The sequence below is a fragment of the Pelecanus crispus genome, chromosome Z (genome assembly GCF_030463565.1).
Source record: "Pelecanus crispus isolate bPelCri1 chromosome Z, bPelCri1.pri, whole genome shotgun sequence".
NCBI lineage: Eukaryota > Metazoa > Chordata > Aves > Pelecaniformes > Pelecanidae > Pelecanus > Pelecanus crispus.
Window position 1 is genome coordinate 46538021 of NC_134676.1, and position 21664 is coordinate 46559684.

General features: G+C 40.2%; 1 protein-coding gene across 1 annotated transcript in view; it reads left to right on the plus strand.

Moving 5' to 3' along the window:
* HABP4 (hyaluronan binding protein 4) overlaps positions 1 to 19752 on the plus strand; it is a 28080-nt gene extending 8328 nt beyond the window's left edge. The window contains exons 2-8 of the mRNA XM_075726895.1: positions 3042 to 3189; positions 4086 to 4247; positions 4442 to 4513; positions 6279 to 6362; positions 13325 to 13493; positions 15265 to 15447; positions 19696 to 19752. Coding sequence (XP_075583010.1) covers positions 3042 to 3189; positions 4086 to 4247; positions 4442 to 4513; positions 6279 to 6362; positions 13325 to 13493; positions 15265 to 15447; positions 19696 to 19752 — 875 coding nt within the window. The remainder of the gene's footprint in view (positions 1 to 3041; positions 3190 to 4085; positions 4248 to 4441; positions 4514 to 6278; positions 6363 to 13324; positions 13494 to 15264; positions 15448 to 19695) is intronic.
* Positions 19753 to 21664: the final 1912 nt, after the last annotated feature.

Sequence of the window (21664 nt, forward strand, 5' to 3'; positions counted from 1 at the left end):
CTGCTGCAGTAACCCGCTGCGGAACCAGTGGTGAAGTGGGGAACGGTGGGCAGTGTCTTCAGCTGAATACGGATTACAGTGAAACAGTAAGACACAGGAAAACCACCTCAAAAAGAAGCTAAACTTGGTAACTGGGAAAGAGCTATCTTCAGTTTTCAGCACAATGTTTGTAACACCTCAGGTAGATGATCCACAAAACTCCAGAGCTTTTTTTGTGGTTTTGAAGAAAACCTGCATACTAGTCTACATATGCAAACAAGCAGACAAAATTGAGGTGTACTTGCAGAGGTAGTTAATGAGTATTCAAAGTGTAGCCCAGTTTTTTTTAAGTGAAAGCTATTACGGCAGCGTTACACAAGATTCCTCTCACATGGTTTTTTTGGGCAGGGGTTTTGGGGTGGGGGAGGGAGGTTTTTGGGCTTGGGTTTTTTTTATTTGTGATTTTTTTGGGGGGGGGGCGGGGGGAGTTGCATTTGGGTTTTTGTTTTTGTCATGTTGCCATTTGTCTCCGCCCCCAACCCTAGGGTAGGTGGCCTTTCAGCTCCGTAAATAAAAATGAGTCTGCATTGGGACAGACATATGGCAGAGGATTAAAATTGGATAGTTTATGCTATCACTGCTGCCAAGCTCCAGTTTAGTTTGCCCTTATATGCAGAGCTGAAAGTTGTGCTGGTATTTGAACTGATTCACAAGCAGGTCACAAGCTTCTGCCCTGAGGGTGACTCGGCTTATTAGAGAGGTGTAGTTGATGCATACCATTTTAATTCACTGCTGCATGTCTGTCAAACCAGTTAAAAATATTTTTATACGGGTAGTAAGTGCCACAAATAATCTTTCTCGTATCTTAAAACCATCTGCAGTAATTATAGCCACCTGTTAGAATCAAAGTGAAGTAACCTTGCACTGAAATTGGGGCAGAGCTGATTGCTTTGTCTAGCACGGTCAGTGCTCGTGACGTGTAGTATAGTGGCATATCTGGCAAGAAAACTTGTTTTGAAGTACTTAAGTGGTACTGGGTAACAGAACCAGAGACCATCTTTTTAAAATGACTTTTGCATCTTCGTTTTTTTGGCATTGCTTTACGAGTTCTAAGGAGCTCTTTGAATCTGAAGGTGAAGTTGAGGTTAATACTAAATACATAGGGAAGGTGGTGTCTGACTACTGCATTCTTGCTAAGTTATTCTGTTTAGAATGACTGATGTTTCTGATAGCCAGTGAGAGGCTCAACAATAAATGAAAATGCACTCTTGTATTGCAGCTGCACATTCAGCTCCAAAGTAAAAATGAGGTCAGAAATGAGTAGTCACTCTTTCCACAGCAAGATTCCAACTTGGAACACTGGTGTAGTTGAGATGTGCATAGAGCAGACATGTTTCACAACAGCATGTGCAATTCTGTATTGTTTATAGTTTTGTTTTTTATTAAAGCATCCTGGTTTGAAAAGCTTACTCAGAAACTGATTTCAAAAGTTGTTCTTTATCCAGAGATTACATGGTAATTTTTGGGATGCAAATATGCTTGCTGCTATAAGGATCAAGCAACTCCAAATCTTGAGAAGAGAGAATTACTGGAATATATTATGTGAAGTAGTTTGTAGTTTAAAGAAAACCAAAGCTAGGATTGCTTCTGTAGCACAAATAAAACTGTCTTCTGTGTGCAGATATGACTGTCCTTATTTTTTTTTTTAAAAAAAAAAAGCTTTCTTTACCACTCTTCTACCTTATTCAGCAAGTGGCTAGTTCTTTGACGTTTTCTTTTTAAAGATGATGTTACAGACTTCATGCTTGCCACCTAAGCTTTGATCAGAGATCTTCTTATACAGGCATTTCTATGGAGCTATGAATTAATTTGTATCTTCATATTGTGACAGAATAGGCTTTTTTCTCTTCATGTGCTAGCAACAGAGGCACAGAGCCAGGACTGTCACTTGTCCACTAACCTGAGTTAGTAACTTGCTCAGTATTGCACAGGTGCTTCTTGTGGAAAGAATAGCTCGGTTTTGTTGGTCTGAGAGCAGTTTTTCTGTAGTTCCTTGCTTGATTGACTCAAACCAACAGCTTCTTCAGCCAATAGTGTAAGTATAAGGGCCTATCAGACAAAAGGCTTGCTTGCTTCTGGAGAACCTTATCCTAAATAGAGCACAGAATTTGGAAAAATGGGGAAGGAAGCACATAATGAACTTTAATCTTATGCTAGATAAGCTATATAGGTTGAGGGGATAACCTCAGTTTATTCTCTCTTATAACACACAATTTCTCTGCATTCATCCTGCCTATCCTCCTTCTCCTTAACCCTGACAATGGCCAAACAAAACCCTAAAAAGCTTAAATACATTTTATCTTGGAATATGTTGACATTCTAGAATCAGTTAGTGGTGCTGGAGCCTTTATACTTCCTGCTTGGGTTTCTGCTACTTAAACTCAGTGACTTGTAGTGTTGGCGAATGGTCCTCTCCTCCATAGAAGAGTAATAGGTGACCCTCTTTCTGCTTGTTGGATGCCATAGCCATGAGCTTAAAGTGCAGGTGCAGGCTTAGACTTCTAAATTCAGCTCATCTGGCAGGAGGTGTGTTGCCTCATGATCAACAACTAATGGTCCTCCTCTTTCCTCCCCCTTCATTGCTACTGCAGCCATCTTGCAATTCATGTCTTCCATTAAAACTTCTATGCCTTGTCCTGCAGTACACTAGCAAGATCTTTGAGAGAACATGAGAGAAACGGTTTTTGTTATTTGTTTCTGTGACTTACTGTGAGCAAAACGAGATTTTTCTTTAGCCTGTCTTTTCTGGAAATATCTGAGCTGTGTCAACACCCGTAGTATTTTTGCCTGAGGCAGGTTCATCAATACAGAAGGGTAAGGAAGTAGATGTCTTTAAAACAGTGTCTGGCAACATTAACTGTAGCTGCTTTTAATATTTTGGTGGAATTAGGATTGGAGAGGGTAAAGCAGAAGACTGCAAGGTGTAATCAACTCATTTCAGTCAGTAGTTTGGTAACTTCAGTTATTATTAAACTGTTAGTAATCTGTATGTGTGTATGTAGGCCAGAAGCGAGCACCTAAGCGGGGAGAACAGCAAGGATTCAATAACAGAGGAGCAGAGGTGAAACAAGACAAAACTGAATGGAGACCGTCTTTCCGGGAATACCGTTCCTATGAAACAGAAAGACAAGTGGAATTCACAGTGGAAAGGTAGGTATCACACAGGGACAAGTAAGGTGCCTCATGGAGGATCTGCGCAGGGGTGGGAAGGGAAAGACTTAACCTTCTTAAAACATATCTAGCAGCCAGATGTGACTTGAAGGCATAAGGTTGCATTATTAGCACGTAGATTTGTTGAAAGACGACTTAGTTCATGCCCATCAGAGCTGTAATTTCAGCTTCCTCGCAGACTGATTTGGAGTTATTTTGTTAAATGTTAGAAATATACGGTGAAAGTGAAAAGTGTAAAGATGTGAAAACATAACCCCTAGTCTGCAACATAAATGTTCATTTCTGAGCTCGCGTACCAAGCGTTGCAGAACATGTGGTGCAAGCTCCAAGTTTAATGAATTTTACTGTTCAAACTGAAATTAAACCTTTATCATACTACTTACTGCTTGGACAGTGAAAGCATATCAATTTTGCCTTCTTTGTAAGTACCTGAAAATTCCACCTAAGCCTTTAATGCTTGAAGAGCATGGCTGTTCCTACATCACAATAGTCGGTATTTAACAAGTTTCCTGAAATTTTTAGCAGTTGCATATAAATCCGGGTTTAGACAGTAAAGCTGTTGCCTGCTAAACTTCCTGAAGATTTGACAGTTTTATAGTGTTTTATTTATCTTCTCTAATGTTTTCAGTGTTATCAATAAACAGCTGAACTTTCTATTCCTGTTATCTGTAATAATTCCCCCTGAAGTTCAGTTCATGTCCATTTTTAATGTCAAAACTAATACAACTGTGCTGTGTAAAGATGCACTCTAAAAATTGTACAGTAGCTCTCATATACTGATGTCTCACAGCTGCACAAATACAACCATATGAATTTTTTTTGCCTTGTTAACTGTTCTGTAGGAACAAAAATCTAACTAGAAATCTTCTTTCTAGACCAATTGAAAGATTAGACCGTGAAAGGCCATTAAGAGGTCGTGGCGGAGGCAGAGGTGGAATGCGAGGTAGAGGAAGAGGTGGTGGAATAAATAGAAGTTTTGATGGCTTTGACCAAAGAGGAAAACGGGAATTTGAAAGACAAAGTGGGAGTGATAAAATGTAAGTGTTCTGTGTGCTGCTTCTTACTTGGTGTACAAGTAAACAATAGTCAGCACTGCAGTAGTGTCTCCTAAGTATTCTGTTCCCTTCTATATCCAAGTTGGCTGGCAAAAAGTCAATACTGGTTTTAGTTTGAGGTCCTGATGGAAAAAAAAAGCTCTTAAACTCACAGAACCCTGTTTCTTTCTCTCTAGAGCATTGAAGGCGGATGACAAAAAAGGAGGAGGTGGAGCTCGCAACTGGGGAACCGTTAAAGATGACATGAGGTACAACATGTACTTGTGCCCACCATAGATCATCATTTTCCATGGCCCACCTTAGCTCATCATTTTGTGTTCATCAATTTCATGTCCATTTTGAGTTCTATAAGCCTCGCTTTCTATTAATTGTTGTGATGAATGTAGTTTTACAATTTTCTGAGCTCATCTTCTTCATGTTGGTGAGATTAAATTGTAGCAAAGTCATGGTGATGTTTCTTCAATTAAGACTGCCAAAATGTTTTGACTGGGGCCAAGCTGTCTTTTAACTGAAATAAGTTACAGCTTTTCTCAGTAGTCAGGTAAGTGGGACTCTGGTATTTAATGGCATTGCTACAAAACGCTGATTAAAAGATTGACATTCTGTTAGTGGGCTTAAAGTCCGGTCTCTTTTTCTCAAGTTTTGTGTGTCATTTCTAAATTGCAAAGCTGTAGTACAGTTCAGTGTGGCTCTGGAGGTAATATTTAGCTGACTCTACCGCTGAAACATATTTTAAAGTGCACAGGAAGATCAGCAACAGAATGTGATGGCTTATTAATGGTCGGTTAGATTAAAAAAATTGGGAATTTTCAATTCTATATTTCTCTTACTGGTTTCTGTTCAGATTTGCAAAAAGCTCACTGGAAATGTCGGCTTTTGTCTGTTCTTTGCACCTAGCAATATGCTATTCTTTCCAGTAGCTTTTCTCGTATACATCTAGAACTCTTTAACTGAAGGCTGATAAAGGACAGAGAAAAGGCAGTGCATTGAACTTACAGCAAACATCTTTGGGCACATACACATTCATTCACAAAATTGTTTTTAAAATAAAATTTTACAACTTAGTGGATTCAGGCAGTCTGGCCAAAAGGTTGAAAAATAAAGCCTTGATGGGTAATAATTTTGGGGCTTAACATTCCAAATTCTTCTGAAAGGTTGTACTAACTTCCATTTCATCTATAATATTTCATACAAAAAGTAAAAGATTGGTTAGGTACTCCGGCTTTTCAAAATGAAGGATCATCTAGATTAACATAGTTCTGAGCTGACAGCACAAAACTAGCTCTATATGATGTCAGGAACTTCATAAAGTACAAGAAATTCAAGATCCCTTATATTTATTCTCCCTAGTTCAGTTTTTTTAGTTCAGTAGCATCAGAACTTACGATATAAACATAAGGTATCAATGCTTTCTTGTGATGTGATGGATGTGGTAGAAGTGACAATAAATAGGCGTTGTCTAAACAATTGTAAAAGCATGTCTGTGCCTAACTGTGCTTAGTGGTGCCTCGTAGCTAGAAGGTGTTAATTTTAAATATGTATGCCTACCAGTGGAATGAAAGTAAGTCTGCTGTTGCTCTCATTTGACAGTGAACTATGTCCATGTTACAGAAAATACGAATGTGGAGTATGAATATTACCATTTTAATAGTTGAAAAGAAACAAAAATGTAAACCAAACATCAGTGATATACTGTAATCAAAGTACTGGTATTAGTATTCAAGACTGAATTATTTTGTCTTCATGCATGATTTTCACTTTTTTTGATTAAAGGTACATAGAAGTTGGATTTTCCTAATACTTCTCATTTTGTTAGTCACTCAACTAGTAGCTTAGTAGATCTACTTTCTGTTTATGATCCTAGAATTGTTCTCCTCTATTTTTTTCCCTTCCAAGGAATTCTGTAAAAAAGCGATGTGTTGATTTGCAAGGCTTTTTTTCCAATGTGACCCATCAAGACTTTGTGTTTTTGTGTGTTTTGTTTTTTTGTTTTTTTTGTTTTTACTGTTTTAGTGGGATGGAACAGACTGCTCCTATGGAAGAGACTGCAGAAACAGCTGAGCAGCCAGGGGCATCTGAAGGAGAGCCTCTGAACAAGTATAGTCTGACTAAACCATTTTCTTTCTAAATGCAAAGAAAACAATTGACTGTTACTGATATACTTGTATTGGGAGGCACACTTGAAATGTGAACTATGAAGTTTTGCTAGTGCACATATTTAAAAATAGAAAAGCTTTGTCTATATTTGTGAGTCAAGAAAATGCATCTCTAATTCTGACTAAAGCTTGGTTTATACAGCTGCAGATTGCATTTAATTGCCCAGTGATGCTTATGTTCCTAAGATTTGGTGATAATTTAAGGAGGAGCTATGTAGTGTCTGTTACCTTTTCAATTTGTAAAAAATAATTTAGTTTGTAAAAACTACCCTGCTTTTTGGAGTTCTCTATGAAAAAAAGGTATTCAAGGTGCCTATGCAGTCATACAAACACAATTAAAACACACTAAGGTAAAATTCTCTAAGTCAGTATTCATAAATCACTAACGCCATGCAGTTGTCATCTATTCATGAAGGGCCTCTAGAACTTGAAAAAGTTGCTGGAAATGGTCTTGCGGTGAGCCTTAGAAGTAGGGAATTGAGAGAGAAATCTGCCCCTTGTCTTCTGGCTTTCATTCTTATCAGTGTTCAGTGAGAATTTACTTCACAGCAAATAAACACTGGCTTAAGAAAAAGTAACTGGATAATCTTGTCCAAGGAAGAGACTTCGAAGAATAATCAAGTAGCGTATGGTGAATATCTCCTCATGTCAGCCTTCTCTTCTGCTGTGAAGAGAAATTAGCTTGCTATGAAGCCTTTTTTTACTTAATGATGCAGCTCCAGTCATTAGTGGCCTTGGTTCATTTATAAAGTTGACTAGACTACAAAACCTGTTTTATATGTTCACATTGTATAACCCTGTAAGAAGTTGAGTTGATACAGCTTTGATTCTTTAATTTTAAACTAGGTTTTAATATATAGCTAGAGGTGTGTATACGTGAGGAAATCTGTCTCTGAAATAGAGGTGTGTATATGTAAGGAAACCTGTCTCTGAAATTGAATGACTATGATTGGATTTCCAGAAAACTGCTTCTAGACTAACTTAAATCCGGTGGGTAGTGCAGATAAACTGTCAAATATGCACTGTATTAGCTAAATACGAGAACAGTTATTCAGCCTTTTTTGTCCACTACTGGTACCTTTACTTGTTTCAGCCTTGTATTTGTTTCTAGTCCAATTCAAGCTCTTTGTAGATGTGTCCTGACATCAGTTCCTTGTAGAGCGTAAGGTATGAGAAGTATATGTAGCGGCAAAGGCATTTGACAGAATCTGCCAGTTGTCTTTAATTCTTTTCCCTTTCTCAGAGATCATTAGGTATTTGGTCAGACTGTGTGCCTTTCTTGAGATTTTACTCCTCTTCATGTTTTTAAAAGAAGCTTTGTTTAGGAATAGTCCACTGAAATCCGTAAGATGAAAAAATGCAAGTAACATACAAGTACAAAATTTTGCATCGTGTACACTTTTTCAGTGCAGTAAATATATTGTCCTGAAGACTCACAAATCTGTATGCAAAATATGAATTACATATACCTCATTGCACTTACATTTCAGGGTAGTGTCAGCTTGGTGACTGTATGTATTTTAAAATAGAAGGGGAGACATCATGCAAATAGTGCCTAGGTAATTAGGGATGGTTATATGGCATACACCTTAACAAGGTGGAATTATTTTTGTTTTAATATTTCAAAGCAAAAGCTGGTGGGGTATGGCTTTCAGGCTTCAGCATATATTTTAAGGTCTTGTATGCTCTAGGTTGTTCCTGCTCTGAGAGTTGCTGTCTTCTGGCAAGTAGCGTACACCAGCAAAAGATTCTAGCTAGGCTACTTTCTCCTTTTGCTACAGCCTCAATATTGAGGGTGTAGGAGTGTGTGTTCACTTAAGCTACGGCTAGGATTGTTCTCATTTTGACTCTTAAATGCAGCAACTCCAAGAAATCAATTTCTTTTCTCCTGCTTTATTGCAGCTGGGAGTTTGTATTGAGGAAGAGATGGAAAACATGGGTTTGTTTCTTTTCTCATTCTCTTTCCAGTTGTAACTGTTCCCATTTAAAAGGAAAAAAAAAAAAAAAAAGGTATTCCCGGAAGTTGGGAGCACTCTGTCTGTGTGGAGATACTGTATAGCTTTCTGGTGTGGTACTGGCTAATTTCAATGCAACTGTGGAAAGACTTCTATGGGCTTCTGTAACTTACGGAGTCTTGCTTTCAGGACTCTATCTGTATTGCTGCTCTTGAGCTTCCATTTGCAAACTATTGCAGAACAAGAGTTTCTTTAATACTTCTATAATTTAAATCAAGTTATTTCTTTTGTTATCTTCAAATTTCCTTATGTGTATTAACAATATCTATCTCTGTTAATAGCATCCCAAACTGCATGCTAATAGTTGTGGGTTTTTTTGCTGCAAGTAGTAAGTATAAAATATATAAGTAGTACAGCAGTGTAAGCTTTCCTCACAGCTGCCTTCTGTTGAACTTGTCTTCACAGTCTGAACAATGTAACAATGTGTTGACTGGCAATTCAAATGAATAGATTTTTCTTTTTATTCAGTACAACACATAGTCTAATCAATTCCTATCAAAGGTGTTTGAGTAGTCACTATTTATTCTGTGGGGTTTTCTTCCATTTCTTCACACAGGACTTTCTTCCTTTTTGGTGGAGCTATCTATCCTTCTGATCATTTAATAGGAAGTTTTCAAAATTTGTCTTCAAGGTTGCTGAGCTATTTACCCCTCTTGGTTTTTTTTGTTTGGTTGTTTTTTTGTTGTGGGTTTTTTTTTTTTTATTAGTGACATAAAGCTATCCACAGACCAGATCTTCCTAATTGGTTCAGTGTTTTTCTTCTGTCGTTAACTTGTACAGTTGTCACTGGGTCTTACCTTGTTTAACTTTGAATTTTGCTATAACTGGTGGTAATGCTCCTGTAAATTATGTTTAATAGGAAAGATTCATGTCATTGATTTCTTTATAAAAGCTAAATAAAAATTTGGTTTGTGCAGCTGAATAATACAAAAACTCATCTGAAAAAGACCCACTATCATTATATTTAATGATATGAAAATAATCAGCCGAACAACTGAGCTGAATGCCATTCTTTTCCATTGGCATTTCTTCTGCGTATTAACATGTTCACATAGAGCAGTTCCTGCAAGAAAGGTATGCACAGTAACCAAGGCATAGCTAGAGGGTTATGGTCTTCCACTGAAAACACTGAAGCAGTAGGAACCTTTACTGAAGGCTCCCATTACTGAAAACTTTGGTGTTTTGGTATATACTTGCATTGTGAATTCAGTTTGTTCATATCCAGAGGCCATGCTTAGGTGTCTGGTGGTATTTTGTAAGTATGATTGTTGGTGTGCCAAGATGTTTATTAACTTGATTAATGAAAACGCACACCAAGCAGTTACTAAAAGTGGTAAGGTTAGAAGGTAGAAAGTAATGTACAGAGTGCACTTCCATGCAGGCTTAGTGCCCAAAATAGCCTGCTACCATTGAGTCTCTGTCCAAAATGTGATATGCAGGTTCCTGTTGCTGTGCTTCACTAATGGGAGGTGTTTCCCCTTGGGAGTCTTGGCATGCTAGAACAGATTTCTACTGCTAATAACCTAGCAGTTGAAACAGTCCTTCATGGTAAAAATCAAACTGTACTTTGCCATTGAAAAAGAAACATTTGCAGTGTAAATCCACAAGTATTTCCTTTAGAACAAGCAAGTGGTTGCTTTTGATAGATGTGTACTTTTCAAAGTAATACCTGTGATTGCTTTTTTGAGAGGTCAAGTCACCATGTCGTGAAATGTCCTCATGTTGTCTTATAATCATAGAAATTTAGATCTGAAAGGAGCCTTGCTGACCCAAGACATGACCAACCATACCTGTGCTGCTTCTCATAACCTGTCTAGGTGATTTTAATGCCCTCTGCTGATAGAGATTTCAATGTCCCTTGATGGTCTTTCCAATACTTTGAAAATAGAAACTATTGCATGTGGTTCTTTTTCTCCTGAGTGTCTTGACTTAACATCATGGATATGCAAAATTTTCTTTCTTTTTTAGTGTTAGTATGTTTCCTCCTCAGCATCTCTTTAAAGGCTTCCCATGTAGCTCATGTATTTGAGAACTCCTATCTGTCTTGCAATTCTATTCTGGACTTTCTACCTGCTCCCACATAGACGACATTACTCAGTTGAGACCTTGTTCCATCCTACCAGCAGTGACATCTGTTCCAAACAAAACTGTTGATTTGTCTCCTTATAATAGTACATTGTTGCTGAAGGAACAAGTGATGTTGATTTAAAGTTCAGCTTGACTGGGTTACGTGCAATACTCTTGCACAGTTTGGGATTCCTCCCTTAGAGCTTCTGCCTTGCTAGTGGTTCTTTCTGTGTTTGGGTGGCTGATCCTTTTGCCTGAGAGTACGTATTTCTGCTTGTCCTTTGGACTTCCTGGTGGTGGTTGTTTTGGTTGTTTGCTTTCAAATCACTTGGTCTCTTTAGCATCTCATACCACTGGTCAGTCCTTCAGTATTCTCGAACAGTTGCACTATTGCCCTTTTGTTTTGCAAGCTTTGTGCTATAGAAAATGCAGTTAATGTATTATACATTACACTGTGGATAACTGCACAGAGCTGGCCTTAAAGCTGCACTCAAATGCTTGTTTTTCTTTTGCAAATTGAAAGACTGATAGTTACTTCTCAAGTACTTGTTGCCACCAGTTCTGTAGCTTTCTACAGCTCTCGCCAAGGACTGAAACAGTGTCTCCCTGAAGTGGTGAAAACTTAATGGGAGAGGAGGACAAAAGACTTCCTGAAGTTCAGATACACAATTTACTGATTCTGTCCTGAGGTAGTAGCTTAGGAAGAAATTAAACCAATTTAATAGAGCCCCTTTTTATTAGTTTACTTTTTCTTTTGTTTTTCTTCCTCTGGGTGCTTGCAACTAGTCTTATTTTTCCAACACCTGTTCCCAAAATGGAAGCTTCAGATAGTTGATCAAAAATTATCTGGTTTCTTACTCTTGAGGATAACAAACTGAAATGTTTGGCATGCAGTTGGTTCTTAATGCTCTTATACATGGAACAGTACCTGTTAGTGTTTTTCCAGAAGTAGCTGCATCTTTCACCAGTATCCTTTTTATCTAACTCGGTAAACCATTTTTTTTTTTAACAGACCTTCTAATAGTGTTTTAGATCATCTTAATCAGTATGGAACTACAAACAGCTATCAGTTTTTTAACCTTTAACTTCTGATTGATGGAATTTTCGCAATAACAAGGCATGAAGGCATGTCAGAGGGTAGGCATATAGTACAGGCCTTGCATATTTTTTATGTACCGTATTTTTATTTACCTTTTCTGCAAAGTGCATTTAAAACTGTGTTCATCCTAGAACCAAAATTAAGGGCTGCCTTACTGTTCAGTTCTGCTTCTACCTGTTGTATGCTGGGTGCTTCAGGAAAAATACTGTGTAATTTTGACTGGCAAGAAATAGAATGGTTCTCTGCAAGATCAAGTAGGAAGAGGGAGCAGGCCTGTTTCTATATAGGCTAGTTCTAAATGTACAGAATGCTCTCAACAAATATGTGTGTTCTGATGGAGTGCTTATACAACTTCAAAAACAAGATGCAGAGTTCTCTGACTGTCATTTGACTCTGCATCTTTCCATGATAAAATAAATTTCCAACTTGCATCTAATCAATTGTATATTTACATTGGAAAAATCATAAGCATTTGGTAGAAGAAGACTTGGAACTGTGATTGAGTGAGGAAAAACAAATCCATAGTTTCTCCCACCAGAAGGGACCTAATGAAAGGGTTTTCTGGAAAAATCAGTGTTTGGGAAGTACTTAACCAACTTTGACTGCTATTGCAATGCGTAAGAGTTTTGTGTGGGAGAAGGGAGGAATGGTTTCTCAAGTGTCTGGGAGTAATAAGTGCAGGTTTTCCTGTATTTCATGGTATTTGACTTGTTTCTGTAGCAAACAATTAGGGTGATGAAGTGAGTTGTGCTCCATGTGTGTGATGCTGCTTAGTAAGGGAATAGCTTTCTGCAAATATCACTAAAAGGTGCACCTGTAGGGTACTCTAATAGCTGCTGGTCCTGGGCAAGTCAGTCTTGGGCAGCATCAGAAAAGTGTCAGAAGATTAGTCAGGCAGTGATGAGTGGAGAAGAATCTTTAGTTTTGTCTTAAGTATCTTGTCTTATGAATACATAAAACCTTGGACTTATGTCTTTACAGTTCAAAAACAATGCAAGGCAGACTTCAACGTACTCCATATGTTCTCCTTGAACATACCATCGTTATTGCACTTTGCAACAAATTAAAATTAGACTAGGATTAATCTGGTTTTGCCAGGTGATAAATACTGTCTCATTGTGTGCTACTACGTCTGACAAAAGCAATCAAAGAAGCATCTTGTGAAAATAACAAAGCAAATGTTAATAACTACCTGGAAGATCCCATGGTGTGATCATCATTTCTTTGATGACTGAAAGCTGCACTGAAACATGAATCCATCCTGTGTTGTCATCCTGCAGTATGAGTCAATAAAACCATGCAACTGGGGTGTTTTAAAACTGCTTGTTATGCTTTTTTTACTCTGGCTATATTTGCTAGGAGCAGATTCACTATTAAACAGTAGGGTTGAGAATATCCCAGATCAAAAGACAGACTGGTTTTGTCTAGAATCCGAAGTGCTTGAACTTAAGATGAGACTGGATAAATACCAGAACTTAATACAGGAGGCTGGAGACAGCATTTGTTCATACGACTAATGTCAGATAGTATATTTTCCAACTTCCATTAATATAAAACTGGCACATCAAGTTACTGCGGGGAGTAAGGGAAATTGAGAATAGTAATTTGGTGAGAAACATTCCAAATGTTTTATTTAGTATCCTTACTTTAGAGATTAGTGTTCTTGTTCATCCTGGCATGTTGCAAGCTAATGGTTTTTACTTTACAACTATAAACCTTTAGAGTTGCTGAAGGAGAGCCAATGGAAGAAGTAGTTCAAGAAATGACGTTAGATGAGTGGAAAAATCTTCAGCAACAGAATCGACCAAAGCCTGAATTCAACATCCGGAAGCCAGAATCCACTGTTCCTTCCAAAGCAGTGGTGATTCACAAGTCAAAATATAGCGATGATGTAAGCATTGCCTCAGGAATTCTGTAAACTCTGCTTTATGCCCAGGGTTAGGAAACTATCTCTATTCTTTTTCTACTAGTTTTAGTATAATCTGAACAGACTAGAAGTCAGTATCTAAGCTTTGTTACTGTAATCACATGTGTGTAATTACATGTGTTTAACTTGCGTTAAACTTACTGTCTGTTCATTTTCTTCTTTCAGATCATCACCCCTATTTTGTATGCAAATACATAGTATATGAAGTTGTTCTACCTTATGGCTCAGTCTTAGCAATGTAAAATCTGTGTCCTTGCTGTTGCCACCTATGTAGATCTCTGGTAATGCTGCTACAGAAAATTGGTTTACTAAACATTTCTTATCCTAACTTTGAGTCCTGGTTTTTTTAATATATATATAAAAAAATATAATATATATATGTATTTTTATATATATATTAAACTTGGGTTTTGGCATCTGTTAGTCTGGATGCTAAGTATCCTATTTCTCATCTGCGCTGGATCCCAGCTTTCACTGTGCACTTGGAACATGATTTTTTTTTTCCAGTTTTAGGGTCCTGCTTCTTAGAAGTGACTCTGGAGAGCTTGCTCTATAGTAATGTGCTCCCCCCCTGCCCCCTTCCCTAACTTTTATTCCACCATATTACTGGGATTGACATTTCAGGGAGAACTTCCAGTTTATTGATATGATTAGAAAAAAGGGAGGCTTTTTTGACACAGTCTTGCTTACTTAGGTTTCAGATTTTGGGGGTCACAGAAGTACGTGCATATACATGTAGTCTAGCATGATGGAATTTTGATCCTTAAGGCCTGCATGCATGTAAGAATACATGTATTATCCTTTGTCTAGTTATAATATTAACATCAAAACTTGCAGCTTTTTAAGCCTTAATCCCTTTAGGTCATTGAGCACTTCCAGGGACAGGCACTAATACTGAAGAGGCCTGCGTCCTTTTTAGCATGGCTTTTGGTGGTCACAGTCCCCTCTTCCTTCTCTGAGGGAGGTGGTCGTAGGGGTAGGGAGAATACCTTTCACAAGCTCTGAAGACAGTATGCAAGTGTGTGCAGGGCGTGTGCAAGTTTCTGTTATTTTTGCCTGTAAAGCTTCTTGGCTGGCAGTATCAAGGGACTTTGTCAAAATGAGCATAGAATAGGAGGTACAGGAACAGCATAACATGGACAGGTCAAATCCCTGTATTAGACACTGAATGAAATAAGTGATTCATCACTGTATGGGACAAGCTTACTTATATGTTATCATTACTACAGTGCACATTAAAATTATCATGGAAAATAGTCTTACATCCACTAGCTACTAGGAATACACAGAGTTAAAACAACAGTAATCTCATAGCTGCAGACAAATAGACTAATAGGTTGGTTAGTAGCCAAATACTTTGCTTTACTATGGCCTTTTAACCATTACTTGAAGATAACTGTAGAAGTAAGTAGCTTAAGCCTGATTCTCTAGGGCCTTATAAAACCTCATAGATGATATTTCTGAAAAACATCTTCTGTATCCAGCTCTATAACACTGAAGACTTTGTTGCCAGGACTCTCTGAGCCAACAAAGAACTATCTCAGGCATCTGGGAAGCTACAGTTGCCTTGCCTCTGTTAAAACCCTGTGCAAGTTAAGGCCTGTCTTCTGTTCCGGATGTCATCCTGATTTATCTGCTGCTTAGTCTGTAATACAAGTGCACGTGTGTATATGTATAAGGGAGGGGAGAAGGTTGTACATGGAAGCTATAGGCTTTAACCAGATCTCCTTTTTAGTTGCAAAAAGAAGACTTTGAAGATGATTCTCATGTCTTTCGAAGACCGGTGAATGACATAACATCTCAGCTCGATATTAATTTTGGGAGTCTTCCTCGCCCTGGCCGTGGATCAAGAGGAGCACGAGGTGGTCGTGGTCGTGGCAGACGAGTTGAGGAGACAGGACCTCGACCAGAAGTAGTGGTAATGGCTTTTGTTGTTGTTTATTTGGAGATTGATTTTTTTGGTTGTTGGGGGTGTGTGTGTGTCCCGCCCCCTTTTGTCTGGAATTATTGATTTCCATAGTGACAGACTTGTTTCTAAATCATAGAATCATTTAGGTTGGAAAAGACCTTTAAGATCATCCAGTCCAACCATTAACCTACACTACCAAGTCCACACTAAACCAATCAAGGGTAGACTAGACTAAACCATGTCCCGAACTGCCACGTCTACCCGTTTTTTGAACGCTTCCAGGGATGGTGACTCCACCACCTCTCTGGGCAGCCTGTTCCAATGCTTGACTACCCTTTCCATGAAGAAATTTTTCCTAATTTCCAACCTAAACCTCCCTTGGCACAGCTTGAGCCCATTTCCTCTCGTCCTATCACTAACTACTTGGGAGAAGAGACCAACACCCACCTCACTACAACCTCCTTTCAGGGAGTTGTACAGAGCAATAAGGTCTCCCCTCAGCCTCCTCTTCTCCAGGCTAAACAACCCCAGTTCCCTCAGCCGCTCCTCATAAGGCCTGTGCTCCAGACCCTTCACCAGCTTCGTTGCCCTTCCCTGGACACGCTCCAGCACCTCAATGTCTGTCTTGTATTGAGGGGCCCAAAACTGGACACAGTATTCCAGGTGCAGCCTCACCAGCGCCGAGTACAGGGGAACAGTCACCTCCCTGCTCCTGCTGGCCACACTATTCCTGATACAAGCCAGGATGCTGTTGGCCTTATTGGCCACCTCGGCACACTGCTGCTCATGTTCAGCCGGCTGTCGACCAACACCCCCAGGTCCTTTTCGGCCAGGCAGCTTTCCAGCCACTCTTCCCCAAGCCTGTAGCGTTGCATGGGGTTGTTGTGCCCGAAGTGCAGGACCCGGCACTTGGCCTTGTTAAACCTCATACAGCTGGCCTCAGCCCATTGGTCCAGCCTGTCCAGGTCCCTCTGCAGGGCCATCGTACCCTCCAGCAGATCGACACTCCCACCCAACGTGATGTCATCTGCAAACTTACTGAGGGTGCACTCAATCCCCTCATCCAGATCATTGATAAAGATATTAAACAAGGCTGGCCCCGGAACAGAGCCCTGGGGAACATCGCTCATGACCGGCTGCCAACTGGACTTAACTCCATTCACCACTACTCTCTGGGCTCGGCCACCCAGCCAGGTTTTTTTTCAGTGAAGAGTACACCCGTCCAAGCCATGAGCTGCCAGCTTCCCAAGGAGAATATTATGGATGATGGTGTCAAAGGCTTTGCTAAAGTCCAGGTAAATGACGTCCACAGCCTTTCCTTCATCCACCAGGTGGGTCATCAGGTCATAAAAGGAGATCAGGTTAGTCAAGCAGGACCTGCCTTTCATGAACCCATGCTGGCTGGGCCTGATCCCCTGGTTGATCTGCATTTGCCTGTTGAGTTCACTCAGTATGAACCTCTCCATAATCTTTCCCGGCACCAAGGTCAGGCTGACAGGCCTGTAGTTCCCCGGGTCCTCCTTCCAGCCCTTCTTGTAGATGGGCGTCACATTGGCAAGCCTGCAGTCATCAGGGACCTCCCCTGTTAACCAGGACTGGTGATAGATGATGGAAAGTGGCTTGGTGAGCTCCTCTGCCAGCTCCCTCAATACTCTTGGGTGGATCCCATCTGGCCCCATAGATTTGTGAGCATCCAGGTGGCATGGCAGGTCATTAACTGCTTCCTCCTGGACGATGAGGGCTCCATTCTGGTCCCCGTCCCTGTCTTCCGGCTCAGGGGGCTGAGTACCCTGGGGATGACTGGTCTGGCTGTTAAACACAGAGGCAAAGAAGGTGTTAAGTACCTCAGCCTTTTCCTTGTCCTCGGTGAGAGCGTTTCCCCCCACATCTAGGAATGGATGGAGATCCTCCTTGGCTCTCCTTTTATTGTTGATGTACTTAATAAAAAATGTTTTTATATCTTTTACAACATTGGCCAGATTGAGTTCTAGCTGGGCTTTTGCTTTTCTAATGTCCTCCCTGCATGACCTAACAAGATCCCTGTACTCCTCCTGAGTTGCCCGCCCCTTCTTCCAAAGGCAGTAGACTCTCCTTTTTTCCCTGAGTCCCAGCAAAAGCTCCCTATTCAGCCAGGCCAGTCGTCTTCCCTGGCGGTTCATCTTGCAGCACACGGGGACAGCCTGCTCCTGTGCCCTTAAGACTTCCTTCTTGAAGAAGGCCTAGCCTTCCTGGACCCCTTTGCCTTTCAGGACTGCCTCCCAAGGGACTTTCCCAACCAGTGTCCAGAACAGGCCAAAGTCTGCCCTCTGGAAGTCCATGGTAATAGTTTTGCTGCCCCTCCTCTTTACATCGCCCAGAATCGAGAACTCTATCATATCATGGTCATTAAGCCCAAGACGACCTCCGACCTCGACATTTCCCACAAGCCCTTCTCTGTTTGTAAACAGCAGGTCAAGTGAGGCACCTCCCCTGGTAGGCTCACTTACCAGCTGCATCAGGAAGTTAGCCTCCACACACTCTAGGAGCTTCTGAGACTGTTGCCTCTCTGCTGTGTTGTATTTCCAGCAGATGTCTGGCAAGTTGAAGTCCCCCACTAGAACAAGGGCTGGTGATTGTGAGACTTCTGCCATCCGCTTGTAGATCACTTCATCTATCTCTACATCCTGATTGGGTGGTCTATAGCAGACTCCCAACAGGACATCTGCCTTGTTGGCCTTCCCCCTCATCCTTACCCATAAGCATGCGACCTTATCATCACCTATCATCACCACTGTCGAGCTCTATACAGTCAAAGCACTCCCTAACATACAGAGCCACCCCGCCGCCTCTCCTTCCTTGCCCATCCCTTCTGAAGAGCTTATAGCCATCCAGTGCAGCACTCCAGTCATGAGAGTCGTCCCACCACGTTTCTGTGATGGCAACTATGTCATAGCTATCCTGTTGCACAAGGGCTTCCAGCTCCTGTTTGTTGCCCATGCTATGTGCATTGGTGTAGATGCACTTGAGCCGGGCTATCGATTTTGCCCCCAATGTTGCCATGCCGCCCCTGGGCTCCTCACTAGCGGGCCCGTTTATATCCCCTTCCCCCTTCAAACCTAGTTTAAAGCCCTCTCAATGAGTCCTGCCAACTCATGGGCGAGAATCTTTTTCCCCTTCGGAGACAGCTGATCTCCATCAGCTGCCAGCAGGCCTGGTGCTGTGTAAACCTCCCCATGATCGAAAAACCCAAAATTCCACCAATGGCACCAGCCTCTGAGCCACCTGTTAATCAGGTGAGTTTTCCCATTTCTTTCTTGCCTCATAGTATGTTGGCCTGGTTATTTTGACTTCCTGACCCATGTCATGTTACTTAAAACTAAATACCAGTTCAGGCTCACAACTCTTAACACATAAATTTCAAAAGGTGTGATTACTAGTTGCTGTATTGGTAGTGAGAGGAAAGGATGCAATTAAGGCTTGTTTCTGCAATGGGTTTTGATATAAATTAGGAAGTAATTAAAATGACTAAAGGCTGTATCCCATACAAAAAATTTCAGTATAGTACAGTAGTAGTACTTTTATTACTGGGAGTAAGATCAGTAAATCTGCAGTCCTACAGATGAAGACAGAACCCTACAGCATCCTACAGAATGATAGAAGTGTTCAATATAACCATTTAAAAAAAACTTCCACTGGCCTTTTTCTTGGCGGGGTGGGGTGGGGAAGCATTTGTGCACTGAAAAATTACATCTTTTTGCTTTGTACTAACTGATGGTCTCGGTTTACTTCTGTGTAGTATGAGTAAAATACTTCAAGGTTGGGAACTTAACAGAATGATACAGAAGTGATTTGATGCATTTGTTTCTTCTGAATGAAGCAGGCTCTTTGTAGTAACAGAGCATAGAGTTTAAAACTACAATCTAATATGTGCAGTAGCCTTAGAATATAAAAAGGATTGCCTGCTGCTTCTAAAAACAGTATTTTGGGTGAGATTGCTTTACTTTTTTTTTTTTTTAATTCACTTCAGTGCTGCAGAACTTGTGATGATCTGGTCCTCCCCAGGCAGTAGATCAGCATTATAAATATGTTCGCACTGAAGAAATTCTAGTAGTCATAACTTCTGAGATAAATGCTTAGCATTTCTGTGATAGTGATAGATACAAAGCATTTAACTTGAAGAGAAGAATGAACACTTTTCAGGGTAAAATACATATACATAGCTGTCAGATGCTTTTGAAATGCATTCATTTTTATAAAGCTTCCTTTCTTTCTTTATAGGTGCAGCTGGTTGCCCCAAATCCTGATGATCCTGAGGATTTTCCGGCTTTAGCTTGAAGAACTGTCATGAATGGTGTTAGCTCAAAGTAGCTTTGGTGTTACTGTGAAGAGACCAGTTTTATGCTGGCGTGGATAAAGAAAGTCTGTTTCTCCTGGAAAAGCTGTTTGAGTGTTTGGTGTGGAATGATTGCAGCCCTCTGCTAGTGGAGTTGGGTTCTGGAGATACTGGTGGACTGGGATCCTGTCATGGGTTCCAGTGTCTGCCTCCATTTGTGAAAACTGTGTGAAGGCTTACAGTACTTCACTACAAGGTTTCAAATGAAGTTCAAGAGTATGATGTTTAAAAATGTGTATATAGAGATTATATCAAGTTCTCCATGACACCATGGTGAAATGTAAACTGTACAACATGGTCTGCAATTGGGACTCTATTTCACTGTACATTTGAAAGCTGCCTTCCCTCTTTCTTTGAATGAAGTGTATATTTCACACAGTCACAAGCTGCAGTTCTTCAGAGTTCAGCAAATAAAGGAAAGTGCTTATTGGTTTGGGTTTGAGATATTATTTTCACAGAATATCAGATCTCAGCTTTTGCTATTTGGATGTAGTCTGAAGAAAAAAAAAACCAAACAAAACCCAGACCTAAACAGCAGACCTTGCTCACCCAAAACAGTCGACATCTCTCTAAACAGAAGTGATTTTTAAACTTCAGGCAGCACAGCTGCTTTGAATTGATAGCTAACCATAAGTCATGCTTCAGTAACAAGATACAATCTGCAACTACTTTGAAGATGTTGAAAGTGAAGTAAAATAAGAATTCGGAGCTAAAGACAGAACTAAATTGCTAAGGAAGCTTTTAATTTTATCAGGAGCAACTACAAACTGAAATGTTTCATGCCTTACCAAGAAGTTTGTGTGACATGGGGGATGAGGTGGGACGTCCTTTCCTTGCAGCTTTAACATACTTCATCACTTGAGCCAGATAGCCTAACTTGTTGCCTGTCACAGGGGACACTCAGAGCCATCTCAGAGATCCAAAAGAAACAAGGAAATGGTTCCAGAAGTGATGAGGGAAAGAAATGAGAGGACAACCACACTGGACATTTTGGAAGTAGCTGTCAGCCTCAAAGGAGTCTTCAACTGCCTGCTCAACTTGAAGTAATTCTTTCAATTTGCTGGGAAAGTCAATTAATATAAACCTTTCTTTTCTCCTGTTCTCTGCCTCACTTTGGTTTGTATCAGTTCTAAGCAGTCTCCTTTGAGAGCAAATAGCGGATGAGACTTGAAGAAAAAAAACTGGTTTGCTTTGGAGTAAGCTCTAACAGTATTCAGAAGCTTAAAGTAACTTTTATCTCAGTGGTAAGGCTTTACACAAGTAGGATATAATCATCCTAGAAAGACTACTGACTCTTTTCTGTATGCTCCAAACAGATGGTCTGCAAAGTAGTGCTGCCCGAAGGACTTTTCTTATACTGTTAAATTACTTATATGGCAATTTGCTATAACATGAGGTTTCAGATTCCACAAGGAGCTCATTTTAGTGGCATAGAGATACTCTGACAACCTGTAGTAGAATGAATGTGCAAAAGCAAAGAAAGTGCTGGTGTTAGAGGAACCCATGCTGCTGTTTTTTGAGTAATTGAACTGGATGAAGTAATGTAAATTACTCTCTCACCTTGCAGGAGCAAGCTACTACTTGAAATCACTGCTGCTGCTCTTTCAATATGTGTTCGGGTGTTTCTGCCAAAAATGGCAATTTCATGATTGTGGAACAGAAGTGATTTTGTCTATGGGGGTCTTGGAATTTTTTTGCTTGTTCTTTCCTTCCTGTTCCCATTATCCCTTTGAACAGGGAAGAATCTGTCTGAAACTTTATTTGTTTTTGCTTGCAGGGGTGAGTGTGTGTATAGGTGTGGAGAGCTTCTTTGCAAGGCTCGCCTCTTTTCCATTGTGTTTTGAAGGTGTAGCC